The following is a 12,120-nucleotide window of genomic DNA, read 5'->3' as shown; positions in this document are numbered from 1 at the left end:
CCTTACAGGTCTAGCGCAAATATTGTGCACCCATGAAAACAGGTTTTTTTTTTAAAACAAAATGTAATGCTATAAAGTTAATGCATGTTACTTTAGTGTTTTCCCAAAATATCTGCCACCTACCGCACATTTTAGTTAAACAGTAACTGGCGGGGTGAGTCTGGTCAGGTGAGCCTCTCGCAGACACCTACATCTTGGCTGTTCATACAGATCATCCAGTATGCTTTGTGGAACACATATTCCCCTTAGTAAACAGGGCTGATGTAAGCAAGAACTTATAGACTTATTAGAGAACCAAACATTAAGAGTTCCAGGTACAGAAGGTACAACACCTCCTTAGTCAGAAAGGGGGGGGCAATGGAGTCTTGGTCTGCTCAGAGTTATCAAGTACAGCCCACTTAGGGCAATAATTGATGGGTCGATTACAAGTTGCAAAAACCAGAGCAACCCTCTTGCGGAGGGTTTTCTTAACTTCATCCACCATTCCCACTAACGCCCCCATACGAGAACACACAACTATCTAAAGAGATACAAAAAAAAAAATTCTGAAAAGTAACATTCAAAAGCAAGTTTTAGATCCATTTGCACATTAAAACTAAAGAGTGGGAGGAAAATAAAAAAAAATAAAAACGCTGGTACATTAATTACTAGATTTAGATAGTTTTCATTGGTCATTTTCATGAAGCTGTGGAAAAGTAGATGCAAGATAAAGCTTTGGTTATACAGTCTATTTCAGTGGTTTGATTTGTTTGTGAAAAAAACAAAGAAATCCTTTTGTTGGACTATTGCACAGAAAACTGGCAGTGAGGTTCAAAGTCAGAACATAAAAAGTTCATCTCCATCTGCAGGACTCAATTCCATTTTGTCCCAGTTGGAAGGAGACAGGCATTCTTCACCGTGAAGGTCATTTGCAGTCAGTCCAATGTCTAGAACTTGAGGATTAGTTCTGGATTCTGCAAGCCTAGGAAGTTGATTAACAGTTGAATTATTATATATCTATACAAATGACATGCTAATTGTCAACAATGCAGTTGCTGCCAAAAGAAATGTCATAAAACATTTGGGTAAACAATTTTAAAGTTATCTTCACCCTAGGGAGCTAACATTGAGTGTGCCCAACATGACAAGATCCCACATAAAACTGTTCAACAGATTAAGGATCCTACTTTAATAATGAGGGTGGGGGAACAAACCAACTTGCATTTAGATGTTTATCAGCACAAGTTGCTTACAAGGTGTGTGTATGTGTATGTGTATGTGTATGTGTCTTCACAATTACCTTGAAAATGCTTCATCCAAGCCATCATCCAGTTCCTGGGGGAAGAAAATCAATATGTAAAGTCACCACTTTTTTTTATTTATTTAATTTATTTTTAAAGCTCTAGCCATCTTTTATGCAGAATGTAACAAAAATATAAAATAAACACAAAAAAAAAAAAATGTACAGCAGTCAGATATTGTAGCACAAACATTACATCACACTGAATTGTGATTAAAATGTGTTCATTGGCCTAATATGAGACTTACACACTTTAAAGAGTGTGGTTTGTAAAAAGTCTCACAGAAGAATTCTCACCCATACAATGTTGTTGTTTTCTGTGGCAGCATTTTGTCTGAACAGTTCTTCAAAATGATTGTCGCTGGCATTTAACATATCCAACGTTTTGGCGCTCTCATCTAACTCTAGCAGATTACTCGTAGCTGAAAGAGAACACTCATTAACTATACACAATTCCAATGTAACACCCTGACAGCCGTACACACAGTGGTGTTTCTCCCTGGCCTAGACTGGGCGCACACAGGAAAGTTAACCAGCATCCCTAAACATGCAAGCATTTATCAATTGCCCAGAACATATATCTCATAAGAATTGTGCTGGTGCGATACAGCCTTGTAGCAATAACAAGCAAACACAAGAAAGCGGTAGAAAAACGCACAACATATTGCTACTGCCATATAGGACACGGTTGCTGCACCAACACCTTTGCATTAGACCAAATCATACAGTATTATAACAATGTCGCCAACTAGATTACACACATTAGTAAATAGAGATCTCCCCATTTCTCACACCTCTTATCCGAACTTACCCCCTTTTAGACTTGTGACGCTAGATGAGCTTTCAGACTGTGAACTGCTTGTCCCCTCACCATCCGAACCAGACTTTTCCCTCTTCTCTTTACCTTAGAAGAGAAAAGTTTGACCATGTTTTAAAGAAGAAATTGTCCAAGTAATGTGGCTTACACGCTGCAATTTACCCCATGCCAGACAAATTACACACAGTCTCATATGTCCACTGCGCAAATGTATTGTTGAAATTGGGGTTGACCAATAGTGAATTGAACAGAAGTATCTGCTTCCACAAGATTGCGTCACAGCTCCCATTTGCCATGCATTTGTTCCTCTAGGTGCCAGAAAGGAATATCCTATACTTGTGTTATGTACAAGAACAGACAGACATTCTGATCACCACTCACCAGTGGGTCCGTTTACATCCAAAATACATACACATTAATAGGAATGTACTTACTGTCTCTAGATACTTGCCAAAACTCAAACGCAACTTTGAAGGCTTGCGCCACTGTTAGAGTGACAGCTTGGGCCTAAGACAAAAACCAAAACACAATTTACTAAAGCAAAACAGACTCAGAACAACGATACCAAGACGCACACAACCCCATCTCCCTTTCAACAAATGCGCCAAAAAAAATAAAAAAAATTACCATTTTCCGCTTTGTACAAAGAAACGCATGACATTCCAGAGTTTCATTCTGTTGACTCTGAGCAATGTAGGCAAACACCTTATCATGAAGTTTATCAGCGGCACAGTATGATATCCTGTAGGAAAATAATGTGTATATAGCTTACAGCATAACATCCCAGAAAGGTAGTTTCCTTAAGCGACATCATAGCCAGTGGAGACTTCTCCATAGGAGCACATGCGCCCGTTAACCCCCAAGTCTGTTCATAGCACAGGCAGGCTTCATCAGGAGACTTCACGTCATGTTAACCCCCAAGCACAAAAAGGAAAAAAAGAAAAAAAAACATTTTGCATAGCTTTTGCACTATGGGGTTCACATGCCATGAAGCCTCCTGCCCATGCCAAGAAAGAGCTATGAACAGGCAGCCTGTTCTATTGCACTGCTGCAGCACACGTGCTATAGAAGAAAGACCGGCTGAGCCGCCCGTTCGATCCCAGTTCGCACAGCCTTTACTGGAGGAGCTCCCAGCCATCAGCACACAACAGCTGTGCATACTTTAACCCTCAAATGCAGAAGAGTAATAGGTGTAATTATATACACACCCACCATATATAAATGTGTATATCACAAGTGCACGATTTCCTATTCTAAGGAATATTCCCAGCAGTGCAATGTACAGCACGCAGTCGCTACCTATTCTATACAAACAAGCCGAGGCCACTATGCTTTGTTTGCTGGTACAAAGTACCAAGCATCATAAACCATGCACAAGTGATACACAAAGAGCTGTAGTGCAAGAGAGTTACTTGGCAATATGCATTAAATTATGCATAAAATAATAAGTATGCAATGTAACCCAGGGTAAAAATAGTTCTCATGCATTGTATAACAATGCATACATACCAGTTTCTATTACCAAATCTACTCACCTATATATTGACACATTTTCAATCAACTGGTTACTTCCGCTGTCATAAAGAATAATTCCTCTAGGGGACACTTTCAGAATGACTTTCTGCAGTTTCTTGCCACTTGCTTTGGCCTTTACACAAGAAAAAATAAATATATATGTTCATTTTACACATGCATACGTAAAAGTGCTGGCCTATTACAATGCTTAAAGAAATTAGTACACATTAAGCAGCAATTTGGAGAAATAAAACATTGAATATATTTGATACATTTTTGCTGGACTTTGCCGGGAAGAGAGCAAAAAATAATAATAAAAAACCTTACTGTTGCTACTATTCTTTTCACTGCAGCTGCAGATAACTCTTCTCCTTTTGGCTGCTCCACCAAGGTCATGCCCAAGTATTTGAGATGAAACAGCATTCCTTCCAATAATGTTTCCCTGGTATCTGTCCAATTTTCTGGTAGTTCTAAAAATAAGACAAAATGTAAACAAAACAGACCTTGTGCTCGTGTTTGGTGAGGCCATTGACACCCACATTTGTGTTTTTTTGTTTTTTTAATGATGTATGAGAAGTTTAATGGCATGAAGAATGTAGAACCCATATGGGATCTTAGCTATTCCAAACTGCACCCATTTGTCTCATTGCTGAGCATCTTAAATTTGTTTGGGGATTTGGTGGAATCCTGCTCATGCAGTGGGGAGCTTTCATTGTTGGTGCAGTCTGCCCCTCTTTGCATGCACTATAGATTGTATACACACACAGACACTTAGGTGGGATAGCTAAATAAAACACACTTACAGACCAAAGGAGACTAACTCCACAGTTGTCTCAGGGTTGAAATGTAAATGGATAGCACATCAACTTAAGGTAAAAAAATACCTCTTAATCAGCCATGTAGCTCACAAGAGAAAAAAAAACAAAAAAACAAAAACACAAGACAGCAAAAACCGTAGTAACACAAATCGCAATAAGAGATTAATTATCCAGGGAGGACACTGTTCGGATATGCCGGCATGGGACATCCCTCTAGGGTACGGCAGGAGGGTTCTTCTGATCCATCCAATTGAGAGCAAATAAGGCAACTGGTAGGTATCTCCATAATGGGTATGGTGAAAAAGGCAGAAACGAGGATAAAATATAAATCTTAACCCCTTCGCGACCTTTGCCGGTTCAGGACCGTCATGACATGAAGGTCGCTAAATGACCTTTGACGGTCCTGAACCGTCATAAAATTAAATAAGCTTAGAAAGTGATCAACGATCACTTTCTTCGCTTAAACGGCGTTACTGTAATGCCTCGATGTCGAGGCATTCAGTAACGCCGAGAACGGCATCGGGGGCCATGTCTGGCCCCTCCCCGGGGCGTCAACAGCCGCCATACATTGTATGGCGGCGGACGCCCGTTTTAAAAGCGTTTAGGAGGCGATCGACGATCGCCTCCTAAACTTAAATGGTGTCGCTGGAATGCCTCGATCAGGAGGCATCCAGCGACACCAAACACTTACCTTTGGATGGGCTGTGACCGCTCCGGAGAGCGGTCACAGCCGCCGCTGCCGGTGATCTTCGCCATCAAGCAAGATGGCGGCGGCCCGGGAAATAAAACCATAAAGGTGAAAAGTTCGCTAGATGGTCTCCAGACCCTCTAGAGAACTGGCTCCACTTGCTGGTTGAATACAGGTACTGCATTCAACCATGCAAGTCAATGGAGCCCAGCTTTCTAATCACTATGTGATTAGTAAAATATTCAAAAAAAAAATAAAAAATGGAAAGAAAAAATAAAAAAAAATGTGCTAACATTTAAAAATAATTATGCAGTGATGTCACTAGATGAACCATCCAGTACCAGCAAAATGTGTAAAAAAAAAATATAAAAAAGTATTAAAAAAATAAAATAAAATTAAAAAATAAAGTTTATTATTTTGAGCAAGTGCTAAAATTTCTCAAAAATCTCAACAAAGAGTTAAAATAAAAGCACTTCAAATACCCAAGGGGTGTCTAATATATAAAAAAAAAATGGCTGATGGGGTAAATTGGAGTGGCCGAGCTCAAAGATAGGGCATAGGTACAGACTGACCAAAATGGAGAAAAAAAGCGCACTTCCCAAATGTGGCATTTTAAATCTCAAACAACCCGACAAACCCATGCATGTCGGGTATCACTGCACTCAGGAGATGTTCCTGAACACATATTGGGGGGTTGTTTTACAGTGACATATACCAGAACCTGTATATCTATAACTAAAGTACAATTTGTGTGAAAAAAAAAATAAAAAAAATTACTATTACAAAGTTTGACAAAGTGTAGTTCTATAATTGGTGCATGGAAAGGGTTAAAATAACAGCATTTGGAATACCCTGGGGTGTCTAGTTTTCAAAAATATATGGTTTGAGGGGGTTAAATTGAGTTAACTGGCTTCAAAGATCTTCCAAAGAGGAGATGGAGGCAGACTGACCAGATTTGTTAAAAAAGATTTGGAAATCATAAAACGCTGCTTGTACTTATTGCCCTATAACTTACAAAAAACATAAAAACATTGGGTATTTCTAAACTCAGGACAAGTAGTAGAATCTATTTAGCTAGTTTTTTTACTTGCTTTTTTAGGTGAGTAAAAGATTTTTCAAATAAAAGTCATAAAATGTGTTTTTTTTCAATTTTTCACCATGTTTTTTTTATTTTTTTATAGTAAATAAGATGATACGATCAAAATAATGGTATCCGAAGAAAGCCCACCTTGTCCTGAAAAAAACAATATATAACTTATGTGGGTACACTAAATGGGTGAGGAGAAAATTACAGCTGAACACAAGCACCACAAAAGTGTCAAAACAGCTGCGGTCCCACAGGGTACAAAACGAAAAATGAGCCCGGTCCTTAAGGGGTTAAATATATAATACCCAATCTTACATAAGTGTTCCAAGTCTTGAGTTGGCGAGATGTAAAGCCCACAACAATTCGGAGTGGCAGCAGCGATACTGCCATTCACGATTCACAGTTCACAAACTGGACTTCCAGATTTGGATCCTCTCCTGATGATGTAAACACATACTACGCGTTTCACTTACTGCTTCGTCTGCTACGCAGAGATACATATACCACTCACCTTATTTACTCTGAGTCGAATGGATCAGAAGACCCCTTCTACCATACACCAGAGCCATGTCTACTCTGGATAACATATTAACCGCTCTTATTTTTGGATGTACTAAGCTATAAGTTGTTTCACAGTTTTGTTTGACAGATACACATCTGAAGATTTAAAGGGTGAGTATTCTTATATTTCTAACCTAATCTGATTTGCACTATCCATTCTCTGTTACATTGCTACACTAGAGGGTATCTGCAGTGTTATTAGGGACTTACAACCACTACTGGCACAGAATTCAGTGCTACAAGAAATATCCCAACAGAAATACAGACAACCACTCAACCTAAAACAAAAACGCATCCATAGAAGATAGCTTAAAGAAAAACAAAACATCTTGCTGTAAACATGCAGGTGTATGTGATCCAGTTTAATATGTGTAAAACAGGACGTTACATTGGAGAAACCAACTGAGAAATTAGAATGGTCTGTATGCTGCGGTTAATACAATTTTATTCGGGGAACACCAGGAAGATTCACTTCTAGTCACCATGTCATTCCTGTAAAGTAACAGTTCCAGGTAATGGATGGCTTTATTGTCTTAACACCTAACTGATGAGAAGGAACATGGGTGGGTCTTCTCACCTCTGGTCTACATCCTGGAATAAGAGCTCATGCATATTCAAAGGACGGGTGAATTGCTTCCTGACATACTTGAGTATGTGGGGAAACTACGTAGGGCAGATGTAGTGCGGTCTGATCCCTTCCACGCATTAGAGAAAGATACGTATAAAAAAAACCTCACCCAAAATGAACACGGAGTGTTCTTTTCTAGGCGAGACGCTAAGGAGAATCTACTTGGAAAGAAAGGCCTACTACATACAGACCTGACCAGGGGTGGTAACCATATTTGCAGCTGGTGTGCAATTTTATTAGAAATATTATATTACCCCACACGTGCTTTTGTGGTTATTTTTGCTGAGCATTAATTTAAAGGCGTCTGTTGGTCTTTTGTTCCATTGTAGTTGAACACTTCAGTAATGTCATTGTATCTTTTATCTATGAGATTGTTTAGATAGATAGATATACACTTGTGTGCGTTTACCTGTCATTCAATTTTCCTAAACAAAGTTAACAGGGTCATAATTTCAAAGCCAGAAACTGAACCCGAGGATGAACCTTCATAAAACACTGACATGGCCACCACTTTACCTAAGGGGACCACTCTCTTGAGGACCACAAAGTATACCAGGAGAAAAAAAAAACCAAAAAAAAAAAAAAACACAAAGCAGATAAAACATTTGTAATAAAAGATTACTTCAACACTAAGGACACTGGATTAAAAATGTACATAGGGTTTCTATCACATTTAAAGGATTTTATTCTAGTTTTAGGAGTTTTATATTGCAGGAACCTTTGTTTTTATAGCTACGCTACTGGACAAAACACTGTTATGCCAAGTTACATACCCCACTCCTACATTCAGAAGACAAAGCTCAAGAACAAGATAGAGGGAGAGTGTTTAAGCAGCCTAACAGAACCAAGGAATGCAGAGAAAAGGCTCCATGATCCTTAAAAGTAGAGGCAGCATGAACAAAAACCCTGAGGGGGCAGCTGGCAGGGGCCCTTTTTTATAGGTTTGTTCCTGAGACAATTGGGGGGGCTCTCTCATGGTCAGGGATCACAGGAGACAACATGCTGCCAACGGATCTTTTGTGACAAGTGCACGTGCGTGTAGATGTATATCTATATCACCCTACCAGAACAAAAACTAATGAGCATGCGTGCAGTACAACACCCTTGGCTATTATCCAGATGAGGGTGAAACGCTGTTATAGCCCTCAAAGATGCAGAAGAGCTTGGGTTCTTAGATGTGTATTCCTTTTGCACAATTATAGAAGTGATACCCTTGGGTGTTTAACTTGTAATACATTAGTCACCGTCATGCGACAACTACATCTACTGGATAATGTTATTAAGGGAGTTGGAGGCTTTTAAAGAAAATAATTTGTTATTCTTTTTGGTGGTGCTTTTCTGTATAAGCTGAAAGGGACACTCCAGCCATATCTACAATAGGTGAGAGCTCCCTAAATTTCCATTGTGGCACTTTTGCAGAATCCCTGCCACGCATTCGCGAAACGCCTTCATACACATTTGCTTCTTTCACAACCCCTTCCCTCGATGCTCAGACCCCTGCGTGCATCCATGGAAAGCTCTCCCATTCGTTTTAACCGGGGTGCTTTCCTGTTGGCAAGAACTGGAGAAGGAAGGGAGCTTTTAGCTGAGGAAAGTGCCCCAACCCTGGTTTACGAAGATTGCATGCTTATTAAGATACTTTAGATGGTCTGTCAGGGACCGCCAACTCTTCTTCAAACAGGCTACCTTACTTTTATGCTTCCCCTAGGTAAGCCATTTTCCTATAACTATAGGAACATTTTAAAAACTTGGCCTAGCCACCCATAGGGAAAGACGTGCCCTTGCAGGGTTAAGCTCCTTAAGAACCTTAGGATGTATTATTGCATCCGAAACGTGGCAGAAGACTCCACATTCTACCAACTAATTAAGTTTAACGACTCTGCGCAAGCCGCAGTAACACTTAACCACAGCTTGATAACACAGGCGAGTCCTGAGAAGATGACACACATCCAACAGCTTACCACAATAAGTAAAATGCACAAAAACCCTTTTCCCATGAAAGTTATTTCAGGAACCTAGCTTTGGGTTCATTTGAGTAATTCAATTACATTCTAGTTCGAGCTCTCGCATACAGTACATGTCTGCATTACCAGAGGGAAGGCAATTTCCTCATCAAGGACAAGTTTACACAAGAATATCCAGTGTTGCACAAGGTCGATTTCCCCCCATGTGTCACCACACAGTTTGCAGCCAACGTTTGTTGTATTTGAACACAGTTATACTAAGTGTGTGCTACTAAAACCTCACACCTCAGCCTGTCTGAACCTAGGAGGTACTTTGCAGTCAGAACTCCACGCCAGCAATAAAATAAAAAATAAACACGCTGGGCAACCAGCTAGAATTAAGCACCTGAGGGCATGAAACATGCAAGGCATGTTTTCTTCCACAGGACAAGGGCACCTGTAATTGCTGAATATAAATGAACTTTTTGCAGAAGCTTCTAGTTGCCCAGCGTTTTATTTATCCTGTTTAGTTTTTATTATTATTTTTTTTTTTTTTTTTTTTTTTTTTTTTATTATCTGCTATTGACTGGCGGGAGAACCGGTGACCAAGGCCTGCAACCTAAAGTCCAAGACGGGGTTTGCCATCTCGTAATCCAAAGCAAAGCGGGAGCTGTCTTTAGTGCGTCGCAGTCATCTCCAGCCAAATATCATGGGAGTTGAACTGGAATTGTGAGCCTGTTGGCCGTCCCTGATCCAAACAAGGGTTTAAAAAGTAATGTTTGAAGTAAGCCATAAACTCACTGTAATTAAATGCTGCAGCCATAAGGTTCATGAGGAAACTGAGTATCCTATACAGTTCATACAAGACCATTTACAAAGTCATATGACCTTAATCTCAAATATTCTCCCGTTCCTTAAGGGTTTTAGAGCATTCTGTATTATTGTTTCTAAGCATTGTCTCCAGCGACATTATAGATAAAAAAACAAAAGCTTTTACCAAAGTCATTTACAGGAGATAAGCTAAAAAGGGGGAAGGCTTATGGAAGAACACAACATATAATCCTGTATATTATAATGTAACAAAAATGTTTTATTTTATTGTTAAGTTCAATAAACCGGCTCCACCAGCATACGTAGCGGCTGCCACTATAGTCAGTTACAGGTTATTTTGGGTAACTTTCCCTGCTCAGTCACCACACCGAGTCGATTCTTCATAGCAATGCTAATGAAGTCCATCCGTCCATAGACTTTCATTAGTCAGAGTCCCTGACATCCCCGCTATGAACAAATGCCCATTAGAGGAATCAGAGTACTTTCACACGTATTCTTCAAACAAAATAAATAAGAAAAATAAAAACCTAACCTTTAGGTGGGGAAAGGGTTAAATTAATTTGACAGCATTAAAGCACATGATGTCTGGAGTCTCCCTTTAACAGAGATACATTCTATTGTTTATGGAAAAACAAACACTAAATGTAAGCATAAAGATAGCTGGTGATCAGAACTTCTATTTGTCATTACATAACACTTCCAATACGCAAATTTACAGTGTATAATATTATGGATTAACTCGCCAAAATACTATATAAAAAAAAAACAAAAAAAAAAACCCAAGAGTCATTTTTAATCATTTAAAAAATTAACCATGCATTATACAGGGCCATCCACAACTTTCTTCCAGAAGATACTCACTAAGGCTTTCATAAGGCATACAGAATACAAAAGCAGAAATCTAAGGGCAGCTCTGCGAATATGTCCCAAGTACATCATCCAGAAGAAACACAAAAAGGTAGGGAAATATTAGAAGGCCCACAGGCACACAAAGGATCCAGCAAGGGTGTAAATTCCACCCTTGTTACTTTAGGCACCTGGGTGGATACATGTGAAGCTTTCTGTCTCACTACACTCAGCAAGCAAATTGCGTTAACTGTCAGCTTCACTGGCAACACAATAAATCATACTCCTATTAACCCATGTAAACGACAACAACATGTTAACTTTAAACACAGAGGAATTTACTAGATGTCATCCCAGGATAGCAGTGGGGGAGGGGCGAATGTTCTCGCACTTTTCACGCCTGTTCAGCTCAGATCTATCCACAGACTTAACGATCGATAGTGCATAGCGCGTTACAGGTGTGCTGAAGCCTTAACCCTATCGGCTCGCCGCTGCAGCACAAATCACAGTGGCTGTGAAATGGTTAAATACGTCACTTTCAAGGCCATACCCAGACGCAGAGGTGGTCTTTTAACGCTAGACACGTACACAGAAGTAACGAAGAAAGTAAGGTACGTGCATCATGCACCCACCCGGCCGCACCGACCCCCGAGTACAGCCCCGCACCCCGTTACTCACTCTTGTGTTTTCCTCCTCCCCAGGTCTGCTTGGCGAGACTAGGGCTGCGGATTATCGCCCTCCCGGCAGACTTTAGCGCATCCATCCTACTGCCGGACAGAACCCACCGCCAGGCAATCAGACAACTTGCCGCTAACTTTCCGACTTCTACAAACTTTTCTCTTCTCTCGCTTTTCCCACCCCCTCCCTGGCAGGGATGTCGATGAATGATCACGTCTATAACGAGGGAGGCGATATTTATGTAAATGTGGCCAGTATGGCCGCACCCCCACCCACCCCGTGTCAGATCCTGTAGTCCCGATCATAGAGACAGACGGGCCACAGACTGACTTCTGCTGGCCGAGCTACTGAGCCATGGCTTAGACACTCTTTCTTTCTTATTTCCCCTGACTTTTCCACATCTGTAACATGTCCAATACATTTCCATCA

At 40.2% G+C, this 12,120-nt stretch overlaps 1 protein-coding gene across 1 annotated transcript; it reads right to left on the bottom strand.

The window, feature by feature from the left end:
* Window positions 1-644: 644 nt before the first annotated feature.
* LDLRAP1 (low density lipoprotein receptor adaptor protein 1) lies at window positions 645-11,901 on the bottom strand. Its single transcript, XM_053457223.1, has 9 exons — window positions 11,692-11,901; window positions 3,939-4,081; window positions 3,632-3,744; window positions 2,724-2,838; window positions 2,531-2,603; window positions 2,091-2,183; window positions 1,577-1,701; window positions 1,280-1,314; window positions 645-961 (listed from the first exon to the last, which is right to left on the bottom strand). The coding sequence occupies exons 1-9, from the start codon at window positions 11,774-11,776 to the stop codon at window positions 817-819; spliced, it is 927 nt and encodes a 308-aa protein (XP_053313198.1). The 5' UTR covers window positions 11,777-11,901; the 3' UTR covers window positions 645-816.
* Window positions 11,902-12,120: the final 219 nt, after the last annotated feature.

The sequence above is a fragment of the Spea bombifrons genome, chromosome 2 (genome assembly GCF_027358695.1).
Source record: "Spea bombifrons isolate aSpeBom1 chromosome 2, aSpeBom1.2.pri, whole genome shotgun sequence".
NCBI lineage: Eukaryota > Metazoa > Chordata > Amphibia > Anura > Pelobatidae > Spea > Spea bombifrons.
Note: the sequence above shows the minus strand (reverse complement) of the source record. Positions and strands in the feature narration are given on the sequence as shown.

What these genes read in the sequence shown, in the direction of transcription:
- LDLRAP1 (XM_053457223.1), bottom strand. Translation starts at nt 11,776, where the DNA reads ATGGATGCGCTAAAGTCTGCCGGGAGGGCGATAATCCGCAGCCCTAGT. An exon ending in TTGGCAAGTATCTAGAGACA is followed by an intron (nt 2,184 to 2,530) that starts GTAAGTACATTC and finishes TTCTCTTCTAAG; the next exon opens with GTAAAGAGAAGAGGGAAAAG. An exon ending in AAAACAACAACATTGTATGG is followed by an intron (nt 1,315 to 1,576) that starts GTGAGAATTCTT and finishes TTCTTCCCCCAG; the next exon opens with GAACTGGATGATGGCTTGGA.